The sequence below is a fragment of the Oryza sativa genome, chromosome 8 (genome assembly GCF_034140825.1).
Source record: "Oryza sativa Japonica Group chromosome 8, ASM3414082v1".
Taxonomy (NCBI): domain Eukaryota; kingdom Viridiplantae; phylum Streptophyta; class Magnoliopsida; order Poales; family Poaceae; genus Oryza; species Oryza sativa.
The window spans coordinates 20,026,796-20,049,608 of NC_089042.1; the positions used below are offsets into that span (position 1 = coordinate 20,026,796).

Genomic DNA, 22,813 nt, shown 5'->3' on the forward strand with positions numbered 1-22,813 from the left:
AAACATTTTAAGGGTTGATTATTACCATATTTGTCCTAATGGAATTTTTAAAACTTATAGTGTTACAATAGAATGCCGCTAAATATGTATAGCTTAAATATTGAGTTTTGTCATAATTTGATACTGATATCTAGTTTTACGATATTATGCCAGTTTTTCAATAGTTAAATTGTTAAAAGTATTGTCACTTTTACCTAATTTATTCCATCCTTATATCTGCTTGTTGATTTGAAGTAAAATCCAAAACAACCTTAGATCAGCATATCAGCGCCTTGTTTGATGTTTGTTAGGTCCCCATGACCTAATAAGATAGCCTGATAGTCATATTTTTAAAATGAATATCCTTCTATTTAATTGGCACATAGATGAGCAAAAACTAGTTGCAGCCAAAAATTATAAAATTTCTGCCCATGCATGCTAATTAAGCCGGTAGCTAGCTAGCTAATTTCCACCCACTCCCGTCGTTAATCTCACATTAGCATAATAATATCAAAATTAATAATCTCTTGTTTTTTAAAAAAAATTTGCAGCAGAAGTAGTACAAATTGGTCGCTTTCTTCCCAGTCGGCTGGTTCAGCGAATGAGCAGCGGCTTGCGTGCAGCCGCTAGCCCTAGGCGCATCTTGATAATTTCGAAACGGCTAGGAAACCCAGGGACGTCATCGGCACGCGCAGACGGCGACCTCGATCGGCGCTGACGTGGACAAAAGTTAGCAGCTTCAAACTCGGGGGTTCAAGTGTTTAACCTTTACTTAATTGACTTTTTGTGTTTGTAGGAGCAAAAATGACTGGTTCACAGTGCATGGTGGGAGAATGGATTTATTTTTGCCTTACCTCAGCTGATGATGATGTGTGTATTTGGATGAGCTGGTGAAAGAAAACCATGCTGCCCCTGGTATTTGGAGTACCCTGTATTTACTTTTTTATGGATATGTTTGATCGTAAATAGATGTGTGTTGGCAAAAAAGAATTATCCAAAATTATGGATAGTGTGGGTCGAGTTGGGGCAATATATTGACTTGCCCTGAATTATTCTATGTAGAAAATCGACTGCATATATTTTGATAAAATATAACCAGATGAAAATTTTGTTCATGTGTTGTTGCGGAAAGTTTATGCCATGAAATGATAAACATAAGATATAGAGAGAATCCACTCAGTGCCACTGAGTTTCTACCACTTCTACAATATACCACTGACTTTGTCAAATTGAATAATATGCCATCGAGTTTTCCCGAACGTCTACTGCGTGCCATCGCCGTCCACAAGCCGTTAGGGTGCATCCGTTTGGTGTATTGAATTTTTTCTTAATGACTAAAATGCCCATGACTAATAAACCCTAGCACCTGTTTTAGTAAAATATTTTGGTATTCATTTCTATATCTATATGAGCTCAGTGCCATGCACCATGTTCAAACTTGTTTTATATCTAACTGTATGGGGTTGATTTTTTTTTTCATTATGTACATTTATTTTTTTCCGATATGTCCCATTTCAAAGTCAACAGATCACTAGTTCACTACGTCTCTACCAACGCGTGAAGCTAGCAATCATAGGCTGTTATATGATTCAATCAGTTTCTCTATATGTATTCATATAATACATATGTCCCTCGGCAAAAAAAAAAACATGTACAATGAGTTAGGGGCAAATAGGTCTTTTTACAGCTCTAACAGATGCCCAACTAACAGCTTCTGGACTGTGATGGCACGCAGTAGACGTTCGGGAAAACACGATGGCATATTATTCAACTTGACAAAGTCAGTGGTATATTGTAGAAGTAGTGAAAACTCAATGGCACTGAGTGGATTCTCTCTAAGATATATCATTTCTTCGAGGTTATGCATAATCTACATGATAAAACAACCATCCAAAAGGCTATAAATAAATAAATAATTAAAACAATGGCTTCATTAAAGAAAAAAAAAGAAAATCACACAATCCAAAAGCCAAGACCTTAGAACTAGCAACAATTACACTTAGGAGATGACTCAGAGGGTAGTTTCATTGCTTCCAATAGACCCCTTACTCTAGCATATGCAGTCCGGTCGGTGTCCGCTAGGTACATCACCGACGCCTTCGTCTTCAGAGCCTGTAGCTCTACGTCTTCTAGTTTTACCTGTGAGGAGGTCGTGTCTGTTGATCTTTGCTTGTATAGCGAGCAGATCTACAAGGGCGATGCTCTTCTTCACGGGCATCAATGGTGGACCGGAAAGCCGCGATGGCTAGGGAACCGGAGCTAGCGTATAAGCGGTGGCGACGACGACGATGATGGAGCTCGTCCACAACCTTGGAAATGGTGCACTGTGGCTGCCAGCGAGCGTGGATGGTGTTGGAGGGAGAAAGAAAAGGAATGGAGGGCAATTTAATCCTAGATAATATTCTAACGTGTTGCTATGGGCTGAGAATGGTATTCTATCGAATCCCTTTTGCAAAATGGCATTTCAATAAAACCCACTTTTGACAATGGCACAATGTTAGATTTCTCCGCCGAGGCCCTTTTGGGTTCACTTTTTGGCTATATTCTTTGCATCTTGCCACAATTTCATCTTCTCCTTTGCCATCGAACTAGTTGGATCGTCCGTTGTCGGCTTTGTGGAAGAAGTAGAGAAGGGACTTGATTACCTTTTTTTAGAAGTCCTTCTTTCCTTATTTTAGGATCTTATGTCAATTTGCTCAGTTTCAAGGTGCTTTCCTGTAAACTAGATGTACTCTTAGTTATCTTTCTATAAATCTATCTCGGAGCGAAATTTCAATCTCTGGCTCAATTGTCGTTCTTGTTTCCATATTCCTGATTTATCCACTAGGACAATCCAGTTAGCTCTTTGTGCTGAGTTTTGTCACATCAACGATATTTCAATTCATCCTATTCTTCATAATTTAACGTTGAACCCATTTCATATAATGGGAGTTTCCAGAGCTTTCGCCCCAGTTTGCTTTAAAAAAAAGCACTACACTTCTTCCAGAGCAGACATCCATTATATAAAGGTATATAAATATCGCTCAGAACAAAATGCTGAGTGACTAGTGAGGGCCCCCTGTACACCACACCCATCCATCCCCTACAAAAGTCTTGTACGAGGTGATACGGCTTAACCATTCTCGGTTTGTATTTACTTAGGGCGCCTGATTATGACTTTTGGTTAGTTTTGTCGGCCAACATGCACTCCCCAGTTGCTAAAGAAAAAGAAGCCAATTCGTTTCCGTGGCTCAGAGAAGATCTCTCCTACGTACTCTCCTAGTTGTGTTTTACTTCAGACTTTCAGTGATTGCGATGTAGGACGAATTCAGAGTTTGTAGTCACTCTTTGGTTTTCAATCAGAAAAGAGTACAGTGGTGGATAATGCACGGTAGTAGGATGCATGCTTAGCCGGTTATGTACTGCTAGGATTTGTATTGTCCATGTCATGATAATTGATAGCTCATGGCTCACTTCTATCAGGAACAAGTTACTGCGTCATGAACATGACAGGAGAGAAGGAATTCAGTTCTCTCCCAAGTGGATGCAGTTCAGTGTTTCAACTGAGAGCAGACAAATGCTCTCCAGAATGTATTCTGTACAAGTACAGTGGATGACATTTCTGTTAGATGTAGTTTGCAGATATGATCTGATATTTGGGGATCAGAACATGTTTTTCCATGCATTTTCTTTGAGCAGATGAGATCAAATGAAAAAAAATGATGACTAGCTTTTTCTTTACCTTTGCTCTGTGATAACAAGTAATAATGAATTGTGTAGAAAACGAGCTGACAAATTGGTGAATGATCAAATCACACATCATAGTGAAATGCTTGATGGATTTTTTTTATGTTCAGATAAATTCAGTATTTTAGTCTCAGTTATTTAAGCTGAAAGCGCAAATTTTTTTTTTGGAATACGCGAGGGGCGCATCTTTGTATTAAGAAGGAATAAAAGTATTTACAGAGAAAGCGCAAATTTTTGTTTTCTTTTTGAATATTTTTCTCTACAGCCTTGCAGTTGACAGAGATATTTCTTATTAGTATTTTTGTCCAGGAAGAGAAATAAATATACATCAGACGACCCCAGATATTTCATTGTAATAAACAAAGTGTAGATGAGATGGGTTAAATAATTAAGTGCCCTACCTGAATACTTGAACAAATCATTGAACTAAATATACAGTAAGATGCCCTTTTGCTTGCCTGTGCCATGCTTTGGATGACATGAGGAATAGTTGTTATGCTACTCAGGATAAAGGAATACATCTTTTAATAAACCACCCACTTATCTTAGCTTAGATTCCACATTCTTGAAGAAACCAAAGTACCCAAATGTCATGTCTTTAGCCAACCACATGTTCTTTCAGGATTGCAGCAGCGGCAGCTGTTGATGCAGTCAAAATATGATTCCACTGACTAAAAAGGCTCCAATCCTTTTCTACCCTATCTTGATGACCTTTTTAGGGCCCATTTGATTTGTAGGATAAATGTAGGAATTTTAGAGGATTTCAATCCTATGGAAAAAAATCCTATGAAGGCCTTTGAGACAAAGGATTGAATCCTATCCAATCCTTTAAAATTCCTATGGAATGGGTAATCCTATGCACATTTTGGAGGAAAGTTAGCAAGAGGTCTAACCTCTTGGAACATTTCCTCTGAGTCTATCTCTCTCATCTGATTCCTGCGTTTTTCCTGTGGTCCAATCAAACGGCCATTCCTGTGTTTTTCCTGTGTTTTGCAATCCTCTGTTTTACAATTGTATTCCTGTCAGAATCCTGTGTTTTTTCTATTCCTCTGTTTTTTCATTCCTACGATTCAAAGGGGCCCTTATTTTGCTTACTGAAGAGAAGCTACTACCTTTCTGTTCTTGGTAGAGAATCCTTTTCAGCATTTCTGGGTGCTCAACATCTGGGCAGGAGAAGGTTTTGGAGTTGAGATTGTATTTTCCATATCAGGAACAGATCTGACTTTGTCCAGTTGTATGATGTACTAGATGTGAAAAAAAAAAGCAATAACAAATCTTTGGATCTAGATGTGACAATTACTTTATTTGTTTAAGTTATCTGGCTATAGCATTTCTATTGGGTTGTTCAGTTGCCTGTCTGACCAAATGGCGCATTGCCACTGGACCTAAGAGGGAAAAACGGCCAAGATAAACAAAAGAAAACAAGCTTTGCTTAAACAAATGTGATGGTGCTAGGAAAGAGCAGAACAATGTTATGTGATAATTGTTCAAAAAAATGTACCTACATGGGCTCAACAATACAGTTTTCAGGACAATGGCATGTTCACCATTGACAATCCAAGTCAATTTGAGCTGCAGAAGTATTATGGATTTTATGATACCTAAGGAAACTTTGCCTCTAAAAAGAATGAAAAAACATAATAAATTGCGCCGTATTGCTGAATAGGAATGGTATGAAGGAGTGTCATGTAGGACACTATAACTATGCATGTATTCTTGACTTTAAAGGCTTTATTCTTATCAACAGTTTGCTGCCCATGGAAGATCAATTAAGCAATGCTGAAACTTATACAACTTTGTTTTTTTTTTTCATGCAACTGTCTTCTATTTCTATACATTGGAACCTGGATCATCAATATATACCTCCATCACCATGTCAATGAAAGATGACATGGTATGGAATGGAAATAAATGTCAACCAAAATCTAAGCATATTTCACAAAAAAAAGGGGGGGGGGGGCAAATGTAGAGGCTAGATTCAATTCCATTATTTTTTTAAAAAAAGAAAAGTACTCTAAGCAAGCATTGCACGGCCACGTGTAAGTACTGTCATAAATCACTAATCCTTTTCGGTTAATTTGGTGTTGACAAAGCTAAACATGCGTGTAAATATGAGCAAAACATAGAAATTGTGCACACACGTTGCTGCGTGAGACCAAGTCACCAATCTACTTTGTGATCGAATCTAGATATAATCTGCGTCGAATATGCCTAATTGTGACACAAATTGGAAGTTATTCAGGCCCAACAACCAATCAACCATTTGTGTGCTCCAATCAGCTCGCTGCCATCACCCGGTACCATGTGATTTGAGAGGCAAATTGGGGTTTCTGACTTTCCTCCATCTGATGGCTCATGACTGGGCTGAGAGACAACAGGTAATGAGGTAAACTGTGTGGAGTACTAGCTAGACTACTAGTAGTAGCATCCACTAGGGCATTGGGAAGTCGCACACCTAAATATTCCATCAACTTCCAGGCTCCAGCAACTAACAACTTAAAAAAATAGGGACCAAATTGACAATTTTTTTTTTTGACAGGGTACATGAGGAACACAACCCCTCCCTTCCGTCCATATACACCACTACGCACACACGCATGCGTGTTTCTTATTCACACGTTAAGGATGAGAGGATAGCCGTAGGCCTCTCATCGAAACGTATTCTAGGTATCCTTTTTATGATTAAATTTTATAAAACTACATATACTTTACATCAACTATCGAACAAATACAATGTAAGTTATCGTAAACTACAAATTTAATAATGAAATAATGAAGTTATCACAAATTTACGTATTTTAGAGGTTGAATTCCTATAACTATTATTATGCTCAAGTTAAAATGTTACAGTTTTAGGATTAAATAGACATCAAACACGTATCGTGATAACTTTATTACTAATTTTTTATTTGTTTGGATATATTATAAATATGTAGCTCTGTAATAAATTTAATGCTAAATATGTACTAGTTTGATGATACATCTTTTTGACTATGTAGTTTTGCAATAGTTTCATCACAGTATTTATACTTTTAAAATTACTCTTTTCATATTGACATAAGCTACCCTGTTTTCGTGACGAGTTTAAGTACGTCTCTTCGGTGCTAGTGTCACATTGCATGCCCTGGTTAGCCACGTCAACAATAGGTCAGTCCTTACGTTGGATGGCATCAACCAACCAACGAAGGGGCACTGCTAGCTGCTGAGTGCGGAAGAAGAACAAGTCAGCAAAATCAGGATTATCAAATGGTTGCTAATCATGCGAGATTTACACTGATTGATCCAGGTCAAAATGTGTGCTATTATTGATGATGGAAAAAGAATGGCTCACAACGCTCATTTTACTAGTGGGGAGCAAAAAGGCCTTGGAAAGAGGAGCCCATGCTTAGTTAGAGGAGAGCTCTGTGCATTAGTGAGCTGCGAATCACCAAAGGGAAAACCTATGGTCCATGGCCACACTAATATGACTCACACACCATGATCTATAGTCAGCTCCATTGCAAAACTTTATTACCAGCAGTGCAGCTTTCTAGATAAAATTTAGCTCGTCATGGATTTGGTCTTTTAGTCATAAGTTGTTGTGTGCCACGCCTTCGTCCAGCGTCAACGACTCACAGCTGAGGGTTACTTTGAAATGCAGAAATCCAAAAACATAGAACAAGAAAAACGTAGAAATCAAGGTAGCATGTCTAGTTGAATCTTTTGGGATTATAGTTCATAGGAACTGTTGAAATTTATTGTTTTGAGGAAAAAGTTGAAATTCTCCCGTCTAAACTTTAGATGGAAGTCCGTCTAACACCATAAACTTTAAATCCGGACATCCAACCTCCTGAACTTTGCCATACCATCCATGTTATCCTCAAAGATGGTTTTTGCATATTTTAAAAGCTTAAATGAGCAACTTTGAATAACTAATCTAATATATTTGCATATCATCAGTTGTAAGTTATCAATTTATTCTTATATAGTGATGTTATACTATTATTATATTGGTACTTGTTTGTAATTGAGAGCTAACAAAGAGTAAAAACAAATATTTAAATCGAAATTTTTATATATATGTCCAATGTGAATGTCATGTGATCAAACTCATCTAACTTATACACAAATTAGATAAAAACCACTATGCAAAAAACACCTTAGGTGGTTATATAAACGGTACTGTAAAGTTTAGGGGGTTTAATGTCCGGTTTCAAAGTTTAGAATGCTAAACGGACTTCCATCGAGAGTTTAGGGGGGTTATTTGGACTTTCTCCTTGTTTGGATGCTCAATAGGAATTGTAGGATCTTGGGACAGATTGACACGTTTTCCATGAGGTCTAACCTCATGTTAGAAATTCTTTAAAATTCCCATAAATTAAGCAAGTTTTGTAGGAATATGAAATTCCCATAAAATTCCCATAAATTAAGCAAGTTTTAAAATTCCCATAAAGGAGCCATCGCTTCTCAATGACTTATCTGCTAACCAAAAATTGCGACTTGATTTGGCCCCACAAACTTCTCATCCAAAGCATATGATAAGCAACCAAAGCATGCCAAATCCTGGTAGATCACTCAAGTTGCATATAGGCAGCTTATTGGATGACAGTGTAACAGCAACATCAGCAACAGAAGCAGCATAAAAAGGATATCACAAAAAAGGAGGATCATCGTCTCTTGATTATCAGGAAGAGCGGTAAGTGGGGTGGGTGGTAACGGATCGTCACGTTACAGAATTTTGCTACCTTGGCAAGGGGGAATGAATGGCAATGGCTGCGTAGCCATGGTGCTCCAATTCGACGGTTGCAAATGCAAAGCGAAACGCACCTGGCATTCCCGGCAGCCGCTGGTCCAGGCATCAGATGGTGCAAACGGATCAAAGGATTCGCTTCTGTGGGAAAAGAAAACAAAGCAAGACTAGCATTTTCACAAGTAATGGCAACTGCTTCCCAATTGACACAACTAATCTAAAACGGAAACAGAAGAAAAGATGACAAAACTATCCAATGTTTAAATTAGTAACGCGAACGAGTATATTCTCGGTAAGATCTCGGATGCTTTGAATTACAATTAGAGGAACGATTAGGAAAGCAAACAAAACTGGAATACACGAGAAGGCAAACAGCACCTGCTGTTGATAGCGCAGCAGCCCCTCTCCTGTGCTTTGGATAACATTTTCTTCGTCAAATCACCTTGTGCCCTTCCCTTTCATTTTTCCCTTCCCTTTACCAAATCCATTTGCATTTCCTTTGCCTTTCCCCCGTCCCTTTCCATTGCCATCCGGTCTCCTGTTCTTTCCATTGCCATCCGGTCTCCTGTTCTTCTGGAATTTGCCATCTTTCAAGGGTCCATCGTGCCTCCTGTTGTTCTTCTGGAATTTCTGGAATTTACTCTCTTTTGTGGATCTGTTCTTCATGCGGGCAATATCCATTGCTTTTTGCTGCCTGCTCTTCTGTATTTGTTCGGGATTTCTAATCTCAGACGGTACGTCGGCGTTCGGTATATAGCGACGCCCCCGTCCCACTGCAGTGTGTTTTCTGTTTCCTCTTTGATGGCTACCTGCAAAGTGTCATGGCATGAGGCAGCGTTAGAGGCTTAGAGCTGTTACGGCACAAAACAGAACAGGAGAAAGCCATGCTGACAAAATTTCATGAAAGATACAAGCAAGCAGACAATAATTGCAAAAGGCAGCTAAAAGTTCATGTGAAGCAATGTTTTCCCCATTCAAATGTTTGTGGTTCCAGATAATTTTCCTGTCAATTCTGGTCAACTCATCACCAGGGTTCTCCTTATTTTTGTACACTAAGTTTCAACCATTGCCTCAAAATAATGCAAGTCCAACCATTTGTGACAGGTGCACCACTAAACTAACCAGGAATGGAACAGGTGCAAGGACCACTGCACCAAAAAAAACATTGCAAATCAACTAAAGATTGGCTAAACATATTACTCGACCCTATTAATAAAAAAAATGGTTTACCCAGCCATCTCTCCCAAGCTTTCGCAATCCCATAGAATCCCCCAATGTTTCATCAATGAGAAAATAAATCAGCTATCACTTGCAATCAAAATTAAACTACACATGTATGATGCAAAAAGGATGCAGACAACGATGGCAACTATGACCTATGGGTAAATTATGCCATGGTAGGCTGGTGTGAACCAGTAGCTTTAGCTCTACCTACTTAGTGCTCCAAACAAAAGTTATGGCTTGACGCTGAGTTTATATAATTTTGGAATTTGGATGAACAGGCAAGTGAGCATATATTAGATCATCGCAGAACTATCTGTAATTCATAAACCCCACAAAAAGGAAGTCAATTAAAAATAAGCTCGCCATATGAGAAATTATGAGTGGAATCTTGGGAAGTTGACATGTTATAGCACCCACTAGATGGCGATTCTGATGATCTTTATGAACCAATTCTGGTCAATACCCCTTCTATATTAAATGGGCTGATAAAAATTACAATAAAATTCAAAACAGTTGACCAAAAAAGAAGGCATTGCGATCATGTGATGTACAAAAAGAGGATATATAAAGCATTACCTGTCGTGGATGCACCCTCTTCTGCAAAGCCACCAAATTTTCTACCAGTATCGATAGATCTATGTGTCTTCTGTTGCCATTTCTTGTATATCCCTGTTTTTGTTGGCTTTAACTTCGCACCACTTTCTGTCTTAATCTATAAGGAAAGTTGGCAGATTTTACACATGAGAAATTCCATTATTATGTATTCAGTGACATAGAGGCAAAACATGAACTATAAACAGAAACTCTCAATGTGACGCAGATAAGCAATGTGGAAAAATCATCTCAATCACAAAAACAAAAGGTAAAAAAATGACCTGCCAACCAGTTTTGTGGATTATGGAAAAAAAATATCAATAGATCCTACGCATGGGAAAGAGCATCATACATATTCCCGTATGGAAAGGGCAAACTACACATTGACTAGTGACCACTAAATATTGGGAGAACTCCTTATTCCCCGTGCAAAATTACTCAGTTTCCTTGTATTCCACCGAAATATCTGATTTCTTCTTAGTCCATTGATGATATTTACATGCTTTCTCATTCAACTCCTGTAATCCTAGCAGGCTAGCACGAATGAGTTGTTGCCAAGTGCCCATGATTGTCATCTGCTTCAGTTGACACCCTTGCAATCACTCCTTTGGCTCTATCGATCCTGGCCTTTTTTTTTGTGGCCAGCATGAGGAGCAGGCCATGGATCAAGGCACACCAATGAAAGAACTCCACTAAGGATGTGTTCAGTAGGCCCAACTCTCCCTCCAAACACGTAAAACGAGGTGGTTCATTAGCACATGATTAATTAAGTATTAGCTATTTTTTTCCCTGAAAAATGGATTAATATGATTTTTTAAAGCAACTTTCATATAGAAATTTTTAGCAAAAAACGCACCGTTTAGCAGTTTAGGAAGCATGCGCGCGGAAAACGAAGGAGGTGTAGTTGGGAACAAGAGCTGCTGAACACAGCCTAAGGCCACAACCGCACCACTCAACTTGCAATGTCTTCATAGATGTGTCTGCATTCGCCTCGATGTGTGTGTACAGTTCATGAATTGTACTAAAGGATAGGTGTTTGCCTGAGTTCGTACTTCATAATCTGGTTCCTAGTTTAATCATGTTACTGTTGCTCTAATCCTTGGTGGGAATTTAAGAAACAGTGATGGTACAGATCATGAAAGGCAAAGGTGGTGGTCAGGAGGAAAAGGGCAACTCCACAGTTTCAGGCTATACTTAACAGGATGCTAACAGAATGCGTATGGGAGGCATAAAAAGGATGGGGAAAGTTCTTAGAGGCATAGAAGGAAATTGCTAACTTTGCATGGCAAATAAGGAACTCTTCTCCTAAATATCGTAGAAGATGCAGAAACATTATCTCTAAGTCTCCAGCAGTAAAACTAACAAATTCAAACTTCCCCACTTATTCTTTATGCTTTTTCTTTACTGAAATCGAATCCATGATGATAATTAATCTCAGAGAAATGGAAGTAGCCATGATTAGCATATTGTGAAGACATATTTACCAGAGCCATGAGTACCATCTTTTATATCACAACAATCCATCAAATCAGTTCTTAGATAACACTATCCAAATGCACTCATATGCGGTACAAGAGGAGAATCATGCTGGGAGTTATCGCATATAGTAGTTAACACAATTGATGTTAGAATAAATTATAGGTTCCAATGGAACCCCTATGTTCTAAAATTCCATTACCGATTTTTTACTAACATATCAGTTCTGCATAGTTTCAGATGGAGAGAATATCAATCAATGCATCCACACAACTACAAGTATATTTTAAGAATGCAGAAACTATTTCCAACAGTTCAGTTATTTCCAGTTCAATTTGATACAGCACAAGAATTCCAGGGTATTTATGACTAGCGAAACAATTGTAAAGTCCATACCACATTAGAAGGAAACAGAATATTTAAATCAAAATAAAGCAATTCAATTCACTCTAGAGATGCCAATCAACATGTTTACAAGTCCAGCAATCCAAAACACGATTATTAACGCAACCAACACTTACCTTTCCTGTGGCAGTGACACGATCCCCACTATTTAACTTGACAAACTTGTTCTGCAATAATAAAATAAGCACCATGACTATGTGTGAACTGCATGCCACCAAATTTAATGTCACTATCAATAGTCATACCTTTTTCCAGTGATATCGAGTTTTCTGTGCTTGCATACCAGAAGTTTCATCATCAACTAGATCAAGAACAGCAGCATCCAATCTGCATGATAGCACTAAGCTTTTACTTAAGGCACAAAACAACGAGGCCGCAGGTTCATTTCACAAATAATAAAAACATAGTTTGGACAAAAGTACTGTGCATCCAAATTATTAGCCTTAATTCTTAGAGTTGAAGACAGCAGATCCTACAGGGAGTTCTATGTACTTTTGGTTTAATCATGCAAATATTTAATATGTTGTAGGGGGATATTTGATATTAAAGCAGCAAATGCCAAGACGCTATAACAAAATACAATTCAACATAGCATGATATCCGAGTCGGCCAGGCAAGGGAAGAAAAAAATGGTTGGACAGGTAGGTCATACTGCCAGGAAAGGTATGCTTTCTTTCCTACTAATTCAAACATTTTACTACTGCTTACAGAGACAAAAACTGACACGAATCTTTGAAGAAAGTATACCAAAATATTGAGATGAAAAAAGCAAGCATAAATAAACCAGAAAGAGGTAAGAAACAAGCTGGCTCAAAGCTACCGTCCTAGCTCCAATAAATTTTCCCAGTACCAAACTTTTATCCCTGATATAAACAGCATAATTTTTCCCAGTAGGTGTACAATTTATTTGCTATGCTGATTGAAATTTGTCAATAGAAAAGCTCACTTAGACTCAAAACTGAAGGTCATAATCATATATCAACAAGTGCATACCTATTTTCAACAAATCCTTCGTTGGCCCTCACTGACAGTCCAGCTTCCAAATGCTAGAGTAAAAAAATTAATGAGGAAGAAAAGCTACATCAGGCAGCTGTTAAATAAGAAATAAAGAAATTCGAGTATTTATAAGCCCGCACATATTTTGTAGCAGGGATTCTTTATGCTGGGTTTAGGAGGCATACTTGGTTTTGAGGCACTGAACTTATGTAGTATTCCTCATCTCTAAAGCTCTGTAACTTCCGCTTATTACCACAAACATCTGAAATGGATATGTAATACAAAAAATTATAATCACAGTGATAATGGTGCGACTTCTACAGGAATACTGTCAGTGAGCAAGAAACTTCAAGAAGCCCTTTTAAGTTAAACAGCATAACAGAGGTATTGCTTGCACAATGACAATCAAAGGGAGAAAATAATTTAGGACCTTTTCTCTCCCAGTTTGAAATATTCTCTACCAATTCTTCCTGCATAAGTAAAATCACAAAATCAGTATTCAAAGAATAAGAAAAAAAAAGGCATCACATTAAATGTAGCACAGGCAAAATAGGAAAAAAGTATATTTGTGTTCATATTAGCAAGTCATGTTTTTCCATTTACATTCTAAAATCTAACAAGCGATTAATCTGAAAAACAGAAGATTCTGTTTGCCCTCCCCATCACTGTAGGGCAGTTGAACACATAAACAGTCATACAAGGTTGCAAATATCATTAGGTGGGCAGCTGAATGAGTATGAGAAACTAACAAACAGCAGAAGGATCAATTGCTAACAATCACTACCATGCATGGTTGATCTACATCTGCGATGTTACATACTTTCATGTAACAATGTTTACAAACATATATTGCTAAACAAACATCAGCCACACATGCATAGATATAATACAGAAGTACAATATCACATCTGAAAAAAGTTGGAGTAGTAAACAACTCAAGCTAATGAGCATCCCAATAGAAGCATCCCAAGTTCCCAACAAACAGAATTAGCTGTTTACTGATCATTACTGGCTCCCAAGGTAGGTAGAAGTAAACATCAGATGTGAGTAGATAACATCACAAGGCCGTCATATATACAAAATAGTATGTGTGGGAAATATTCTGCAGTTTGTAACATGCATGGTAAATTCTATCAGTCAGCTTTGTTAGAAATACAATCTCCACTTGCTCTATTTTGTAGTGATCGTATTTACTAGAATAACTAGACGATACCCCACGTGTTGCTGTGGGATGACTATGTACAGATAAATGGCTTTAAAAAGATATGCAAGCTAAGGAAAAAGAAAAGATGAACAAAATAAAATTAAAGGACTTAAACTCTTCAGTTGCATGGCCGAGGAGATCAACAGTCTTCCAACTAAAACATAGAGCTGTATGAATGTACCACAATTACAACGATGAGATGCATGCGAATAGAGGAGAATTAAAGTACTAACTACAGTTTCACATAAGCTAAGACCTTCTTCTAACCCTCCAGCGATCAGGATTTTTAGGATGATGTGGCTCAATGCATGTTGAGCTTTTGGTTCCAACTATATAGGATATATATAGAGAGAGCTATTTTAGATTAGCTTCTCACATAAATTACACATCACTACAAAATAGTACAGGTCTGATTAAAGACCTTAAGTAAGCCATGGCCTGACTGGAACTGCCACACCTAACTGCTAGAGTTTCCATGATCTAATAAACTTATATCCAATTAACTTGTGTCTTAGGAAAATATCCAAGTTGTGGTCCGAAACATGCCACGTCTAATGAGAGCAAACAAGCGTATGTCCTTTCATCTCAAACACGCAGGAGATCTGTGTGGCATTCCATTAAAGAAAGAAGCATATGTCCTTCTAAGAGTAATAATTACCTTTGGCTCATGATCAACATTATTCTTTTGATGTACTAAATTTATAATTCCCTCATGCACTTCTCTTTTCTTCTTCATCACATCTAGCCATTGATTTGAACCCTACAAGCAATCCAAGATGGTGATGTCAGGTAAGTTTGATGAAATGCTATTACACAATTGCACATCTGTCACATTTGGATGTATTACATTCCAGACATCTAAAAGTATATGAAAAATTAGATTTAGCTACCTGTTGCAAGTTTAGAAGAAACATAAGAACATGATTTTCAAAATTCACAAATTGAAAAAAAGAACTACTTGATTACTTTGGAATTTCTTACCCTAGCAGCTTCACCTTCAGCCTCTAAAATCGTCTGCTTCGGCCTGGCATAATCATTAATTCAGAATGAGACCCATTACATGACACAGAATGAGCAAGTGCAAGAAAAATTGGAAGTAATGCTAACTCAAGAAATTACCGAAATGATTTCAAGCGTTCCGAGAATGCAAGAGCTGAAAGCTCATCTGACCCAAGTACGTCCCTGAAAATTGGATGAAGACCTTCACGAGGCAAATCTTTTACCCTTCTGATTGATTCTGTTGAAGGCATTGGACGAGTCTTCAGATACAAATGGAAAGCATTAGTGCATGGCTTTTCCAATGCAATTAGATCTGTACATCCATTGATGACTTCTTTTATTCCATCAGATACAAGATCAATGATTGTCTGAGGAAAACGCCCATACACAGTTTCTCCATTTGCAAGAGCACGATCAATTTTTAAATTCATTCCCTCCATATCCTTCAGAAGTTCCTCCTCTGTTGGAGCAGGTCTAAGAGGCTTTGAAAGGAAAAGATGTAGGTCCAATAAATATGCCATGTCCTCCGAAGTGACAAAAGTATATGCTGTGCCACTTCTACCTTGTCGAGCTACTCTGCCAACCCTATGAACGAATAATTTAGGCTTTGCAGGGAAGTCCCAGTTCACCACATTATCAAGCAATGGAATATCCAGACCCCTTGCAGCAACATCTGTCACAATAAGTATCATAGTTTTCCTTGCCCTGAATTTTGAAATATGAATATTGCGGGCTTCTTGATCCATAGCACCATAGGAAAGGGAAGGTTCTAAGCCCTCCTCCCGGAACAGAATATTTAGGAACTCCACATGATGCTTGGTTGAAACAAATATTATTGTCTGTTCCTCAGAGCTGATTCGCTCCCTGACCAAGTACAGTAAAGCAGCTAATTTCTCCTCCTGACGCAGCGTGAAAAAGGCAAGTTTAAGATCAGGACTGATCTTTTTGTCCAAATCAAGTCTTACAATTTGTGGGTCACGTAGACCAGCTTTTGCAAAATCTGCAAGGGCTTGTGGCAAGGTGGCGCTGAAGAGCAATGTTTGTCGTGTATCACTCAGCTTATGTAGAATGTCATGCAGCTGCTGGATTAACCCCAAGCTAAAGAGGGAATCTGCCTCATCAAACACAACATATTCCACTGTCCGAAGATTCAAGTCCTCAACCTCCGCCAGATGGTGCACGAGTCTGCCAGGTGTTGCAATTATGATATCCGGATTTTCTGCCAATTCCTCAAACTGACTCTCCATGCTATCTCCACCAACAATCAGGCTAATCTTTAGATCTACAAAAAGGAAAATATATATACTCATCAACATTGTTATAGTATTTTATCTGGCAGATAGAAAGACACAACCTAGAAAAATAAACAAATGTTATCCAAGTTATAATGAGGATATATTACAAACACCACTGGAAAATTACTGAGGGTCACAAGCAGCTCAACACGTGTTGCATCATGTTTAAAGATTGTGTCATATCGTTAACACAACTAATAAGTATGATATTGAGGAACACTCAACAAAATCAGCAGTGACAATGAAAAAGTAAGCTAACGAATAACATGAGGCTGCATGCATGCTATCAATTAATCAATGGCTTATGGATATTTCAGCCCAACGATGCATGATTCAATGCAACATAGGAAGCTTAAACTCCAATAACCATACAATTTCAGAGACATACAACAATCCTAAAGCAAAATAACCAACCCATAGACTGCTGTTAAGAAATAACGACATAATTTGGCAAAACATCAAAAATCTCAAAGCAGAAGCATCACGAGAAAGTATAACCACCACCCTATAGATCAAATGTGGCTTACGCGAATCAGATTATTACCAAGCTAATGAGCTAGATTAGCTGGGGGGTGGGTAACGAGCGGGAGGGACACGCACCAGTGAACTTCCCGAGCTGCTGCGCGAACTTGAGCGTCTGCGTGGCGAGGTCGCGGGTCGGCGAGAGGATGAGCGCGCGGATGCCGGCGCCCGCGTCGTGGCGGCGGAGGCGCTGGATCATGGGCACGAGGAAGGCGGCGGTCTTCCCGGAGCCCGTGCGCGCCATGGCGGCGATGTCGTGGCCGGCGAGGATGAGCGGCATGGCCTTCCGCTGGATGGGGGTGGGCACGCGGTACCCCTTGTGGCGCACCCCGCGGTACACCTCCTCGCACAGCCCCATCGACTCGAACCCGCCCGACTTGGCCTTCCTCTTGCTCGCCCCTTCCCCCTCCCGCTTCGGCCGCCCCGGCAGCGGCTTGTGCTCCGCCATGGCGTCCGCGGAGGAGGACCTCGGCTTGCCTCCGCGGGAGCTGGGTTTGGAGGGGTTGAGGCGCGCCATGGGAGGGAGGAGAGAGGGAGAGATGGGGTGGGTGGGTGGGTTTAGGGCTTTGAGGTCTCGGCCGCGGCGGCGAGGCGAGGCGGGGGGAGGAGGAGGCGGCGGAGTAGGCAGCAGGGTTAACCTGCGAGGCTGCGAGACGGTGCGTGTTTGGCGGGCTGGGCTGGAGAATGTGAATGGGCCACTGGGCTCACTCCTATCTTCCCTGGAGAAAAGGAAAAAGTACACCGGAGGTCCCTCAACTTGTCAACGGGTTACAAAATCGTCCTCCAATCGCAAAACCAGATATATGGCATTTCTCAACTTACAAAACCTTTCGCTTTAGGTCCTTCATTGGTTTTGACCCCGGTTTTATCCGACGTGGCGGCTAAGTCAGCGTGAGACCCATGTGGGCCCACATGTCAGGATGCAACGTCAGCGCCCTCTCTCTTCCCTCTCCTCTCCTTTCCTCGTATCTTCCTCTCACTTTTCTTCTCTGCAAGCGGCAAGCCGGCCGGCAGGTGGGGAGGAGGTCGCCGGGGTGAGGCGGGAGAGGAGGAGGTGGCGGGCGACGAGGCGGCGGCGGTGGTGGTGGCTGCGACGCGGGAGGGGAGGCCGCGCCGCCGAGGTCAGATTCTCCCCCCCCCCCTCTCTCTCTCTCTCTCTCTCTCTCTCTCTCGTCTAGATAGGCCGGCTGCCGGCGACGCAAGAGAGGAGGTCCGGTGGCCGGTGACGCGGGGACAACAGTGGCAACGTGGCGGCGGGAGCGCTGCCGGGGAAGAGCGAGGATGATAGGGACGCATCGTCGCCGTCATCTATCCGCAGATCCCCTTGTGTGTGCCGTCGAGGTGAACCACTGTCGCTGCCACCATAGGCTAGCCGGCGAGGAGGAGTATGGGATGGGTCTTCAGGCTAACCGCCGGCGGCCACCGCGCGCCTCTCCCCATCGTCCGCCGTGACACGCTGGCGGAGTCCGTGGTGCTACGTGCGCGCCGCCGGCTGGGACCCCCGCCTCGTCAACGCATCATACCGGTGGGTGGAGCATGAGCTAGTGTTCTGCCACACCGCCACCGACTTCCTCCAGCGAGCCCACTCGAGGTGACTCACCTTGTTCCTCCACCAGTGGCGGTAGCGGCGGCGTGGGGGGAGGCCCTCCTGCTCCCGCGTCGTTGCCGTCGCCGGCCGCCGGACTCCCGCCTCCCCTACCAGCCTCCTCCCCACCCGCCGGTTGCCCTGCCCAACCGAGGAGAGAAGTGAGAGAAAAGAAGAGGAGAGAGGAAGAGAGGTGGAAAGGGGAGGGGAAGAAGATGCTGACATGTGGGACCCACGTGGATCCCACGCTGAGTCAGCTACCATGTCAGAAAAAACCGGAGTCAAATCCACCGAGGGACTTAGTTTGCACTGGTTTTTGTAGGTTGGGGGATGCGTAGTATCCGGTTTTGTGGTTGGAGGACGATTTTGTAACTCAATGACAAGTTGAGGGACCTTCGGTGTACTTTTTCCTGGAGAAAAAGGGATGCGTTTGTAAGAGGAATAAGTTCACCTACCGTCCCTCAACTTTATGTCGAGTCTATATGACATACCTAAATCCCCAATACTCCGTATCATAGATCTTCACCTCTCAAATGTTCAAAATTGTGCAATCAAGGTCTTACGGCAGTATATATGGGTGGTTTCGCTAACGTGGCAGGGGAGGGCGGCGACGGAGGCGACGTGGCCACAGCAGGCAGCCGGAGCAGAGGAGGGCGCGGCGCGGCCACAATAGGCTTCCAGAGGAGGGGAAGGCATAGCGCGGCCACAGCAGGCGGCTAGAGGAGGGGAGGACGAGGCAGTGCTCCCTTCCCCTTCCTCCCTCCCCACTCCCAGATCCGGCTGAAGGGAATGACGGCGGCAACGGAGACGGCTCTCCCCTCCCAGGTCTCCCCCTTGTCTCCCTCCCTCTTAGATCCGGTTGGAGGAGGGGAGGGTGGTGGTGGCGGCGTGGCTCCCTCCCTCCCAAATCCAGCCGGAGGGTAGGGGGTGGCGGCAGTGGCAGTCATAGTAGGCGACAGCGGTGCCGCAACCTTCCCTCCCCTTCCCTCACTCTCCTTCCCAAAACCCTAACCCTAGATCTGACGCCCGAAGAAGGAGCCGGGGAGAGCGGCGGCGATGTTTTTTTTTGTTCGATGAGAATGATTATCGCATGCGGGTGTCTGACTGTCTGTGGCACCTTCAAAAATAGAGAGGTCACCTGAGAAAATCATTTTTGCAAGCAGGACTGATGTCTATCTATAAAAATGGTGTATTTTCCCAGCCTTGAAGTGTAAGTGGGGTGGATGGCTACCTGGAAAAATATGTTTTGGCCGTTTGTAAAAAGTATGTTTTCTAGTAGTGATTTACAGAAGATTGATTTATAGGGAAGGTGAACATGTTGGTTATGTTGGTGAGCTGACAGCAAGGGCTATGACAACGAGATGACCCTGGCCAACATCGTGGACCATCTCGTTGTCCTTGGCCCTGAAGTTTCCAAGGATATGTTGTTGTTCTTGAGAACATGTTGTGTCATGTCATTGGGAACGGACTGTGTCTTCCCAACAAGATGACACGGGTCATTGGGAACAGGCTACGATAATGAGATGACCAAGCCTATTCCCAAGAACATTATGATCATTGGTCCTTGTAGTCACCGCTATCACGGTCCATGTAGTTATTGTCGTGACCGAAGTAATCAAGTTCAAAGGCAACAAAAATCGCCACTGCGACCAAAATTATCGCTGGGATGGCCGTCTGGTGACGCCCGCGATCGCGCACACCCTGCTCCAGGCGATTGATGGCGACATGGTGGGCAAGTTGTTGTTGGTCGATTTTCCAACACTTGGTCGTGCAGGGCGTTGAGCCGTTCCAGCACCTTAGCAAAACACTGTTGCCATTCGTTGTTATTGTTGGAAACACCAGACATGGATTGTGGTGGAGAATGATTGTTGGAAGCTGAGACCAGGATGCTAGGAACTACCGGCGGAGCACCATAACAGTGCAACTCCTAAGGTTTTGTAGGTGTGCTTGATGGGAGATTGGGAGGATGAGGCCAATAATAACCTCGCCGCCTGGGAGCCGTGGTTGTTTCGATAGAAGAAGAGGAAAAAGTATTTTCGATATATCAATCTTGTCCGCTTTATTCTATAAACTTTGGGTCTTATATAGACCATTACATTGAAAAGGATAAAAACTACTTGAGCTAATTTAAAGGGATAAAACTAATCTTATCGTAGTCAATGATAAGTATGCCGATATCACTCCCACGCGTTCGGCACTCATTGTAGCCCCACCCTCTCACAGTGCACAAAAAGGTATTCCCCACATAACAGCCCTCGAGTTCCCAAGGAGTCGTTCGTGTCATCCGCCACCAACGACCTCATCACCATGCTCCTCTTCAAGGACTAGCTTGACATCCAGCTGTGAAGATGATTCGAGATCCTATTAAAAGAGGATTTATAGGGAAATTGAAGAGGAAGTTGGGGGGAGTAATTCCCCTCAATCAATTGGGAAAGAGGATAGCTGAAGGAGAAAAGTTGAAGGAGGCGCTATGCTAGGGTTTTCACTGGGAGAGAGGAGACATTGGCTAGAGGTTGAAGACGCCTAATGGGTGGGCCTGATCTTGACTGTAGCAATATGATGGAAGTAGGCAATGACAAAATGTGACGACAGTAAGCCTGGGTTGAATTTTAATAAATTTTCTTGCATGCAACATATTTCACAAATAGTAATGCCTTTTTTAAAAAAAAATATTGACAAATATGCAATGGCATATATCCAATTAACCTTTTTTAAAAAATTAAAACAGAGGCTATGAACGAACCAGGTGCACCTAGACCGTACCCTATGCTTGAGAAATTTAACGATATGCCACTCAATAGAGGTGGCTTTAACAGAATACCACACCCTATAGTATGTCCTTATAAAAAGTCCACTCAATAGAAGTGGCTCTTTAATAGAGTGCCACTTTAGGTTGTTTTGAAGCTTTTAATTAGAAATCTCACGTGAAATGACAAAAACACCCCTAGTCTTTTTTCACATGCCCGGAAGAGAGGCCGAAGGCGGTGAGGACTTCTTCCCCGGCAACGGCGATGGTTTGCGTGCGGTGATGCTGCGGTGGGCACGGCGTGGTGGGGAAAAGGCAGACAGGGCGATGGCGGTGGGGGAGGGGCGGGGGTAGGAAACCCTCTTCCGTCGACGCCGCCACAGCGGCCTCGGCCGTCAACCATGACACCCTCTCCGCTAGCACCAAGGCCGCCGCCGACCACCTCGCTGCATTGACCTCTCCGCCGTCAACGAGGACTGCCCCTAGTACCAGGTCGCCCGTCGCGCCTGCCTTGACCCCTTTGCGCCGCCTTCCTTCACCCTCAACCTCCTCAAGAAACCTGTCGCCGACCAGGACGCCGACGACTTCTCCTCGGAGGAGGAATACGGTGATGACGATGACGATGTCGTAAGAGCAGGAGGACGAAGGTGAGGAAGGGGCATTTCGGTCATTTCGCGAGCAAAGTCTGGAAAAAAATATAAACAAAATAAAAAAAAAGGTCTCAAAACAGCCCAAAGTGGCATTCTATTAAAGAGCCACATCTATTGAGTAGTATTTTTATAAATACATCCTAGAGGGTGGCATTTTATTAAAGCCACATCTATTGAGTGGCATATTGTTAAATTTCTCCTATTAGCACTTCCAACCGATGAGACTGGTTTATGTTAACAACTAAGATTGATAAAGTCACGATAGACATTTGTTGTCAATATACATGTCGTCCAGCGTTAAAAGGATATTATCGTAATTGTGAGAGCTCGTGTTATTTTTTTCTCGACTACGCTAAAACACATATTGGTAAGCATGCACACCAAGAACAAGATTACTTACAACTCGTACACCTCACAGAATTTCACACCCCCACATACGCGTGGGGACTACGATGGATTGATGGAGCACTTACCTTTACCTTAAACAACGGCATAAGTAGCGTTCGATAGCAAGTATTTGTTAGATTTTTCCCTTATATAAACTTAACTGCAAAAAATGCTCGTGTATTACAAGGTGTAATTTTCTTCGCCCGTAGTAACGTACAGGTTATAAGTTAGAACTATAATTCAGGATTTACATGAATTTAATTTCATTCCCATAATAATTAAGGGGGAAAAAAATC

The 22,813-nt window shown here is 41.8% G+C and overlaps 1 protein-coding gene and 1 long non-coding RNA gene across 2 annotated transcripts; one reads left to right on the plus strand and one right to left on the minus strand.

Annotated features, from left to right (window-relative positions):
- Positions 1-8,676: 8,676 nt before the first annotated feature.
- LOC4345577 (DEAD-box ATP-dependent RNA helicase 29-like) lies at positions 8,677-17,828 on the minus strand. The gene is made up of 11 exons (NM_001422568.1): positions 17,228-17,828; positions 15,453-16,614; positions 15,315-15,357; positions 14,992-15,093; positions 13,560-13,599; positions 13,315-13,391; positions 13,127-13,179; positions 12,379-12,460; positions 12,250-12,300; positions 10,235-10,370; positions 8,677-9,243 (listed from the first exon to the last, which is right to left on the minus strand). Exons 1-11 carry the CDS (start codon positions 17,664-17,666, stop codon positions 8,873-8,875), a joined length of 2,556 nt encoding a protein of 851 aa, NP_001409497.1. The 5' UTR covers positions 17,667-17,828; the 3' UTR covers positions 8,677-8,872.
- Positions 17,829-18,116: 288 nt separating this feature from the next.
- Positions 18,117-20,037, plus strand: LOC9270840 (uncharacterized). Its single transcript, XR_001548346.3, has 2 exons — positions 18,117-18,270; positions 19,333-20,037. It is a non-coding gene; the product is annotated as an uncharacterized lncRNA (long non-coding RNA).
- The last annotated feature ends 2,776 nt before the right edge of the window (positions 20,038-22,813 follow it).

Excerpts from the sequence above, each read along its gene's own strand:
- LOC4345577 (NM_001422568.1), bottom strand. The coding sequence starts at position 17,666 with ATGGCGCGCCTCAACCCCTCCAAACCCAGCTCCCGCGGAGGCAAGCCG. Across the intron at positions 13,600-14,991 it reads ATGTTGATCATGAGCCAAAG|GAAGAATTGGTAGAGAATAT; the intron begins GTAATTATTACT and ends TTACTTATGCAG. Across the intron at positions 12,301-12,378 it reads CTCGATATCACTGGAAAAAG|AACAAGTTTGTCAAGTTAAA; the intron begins GTATGACTATTG and ends TTATTATTGCAG.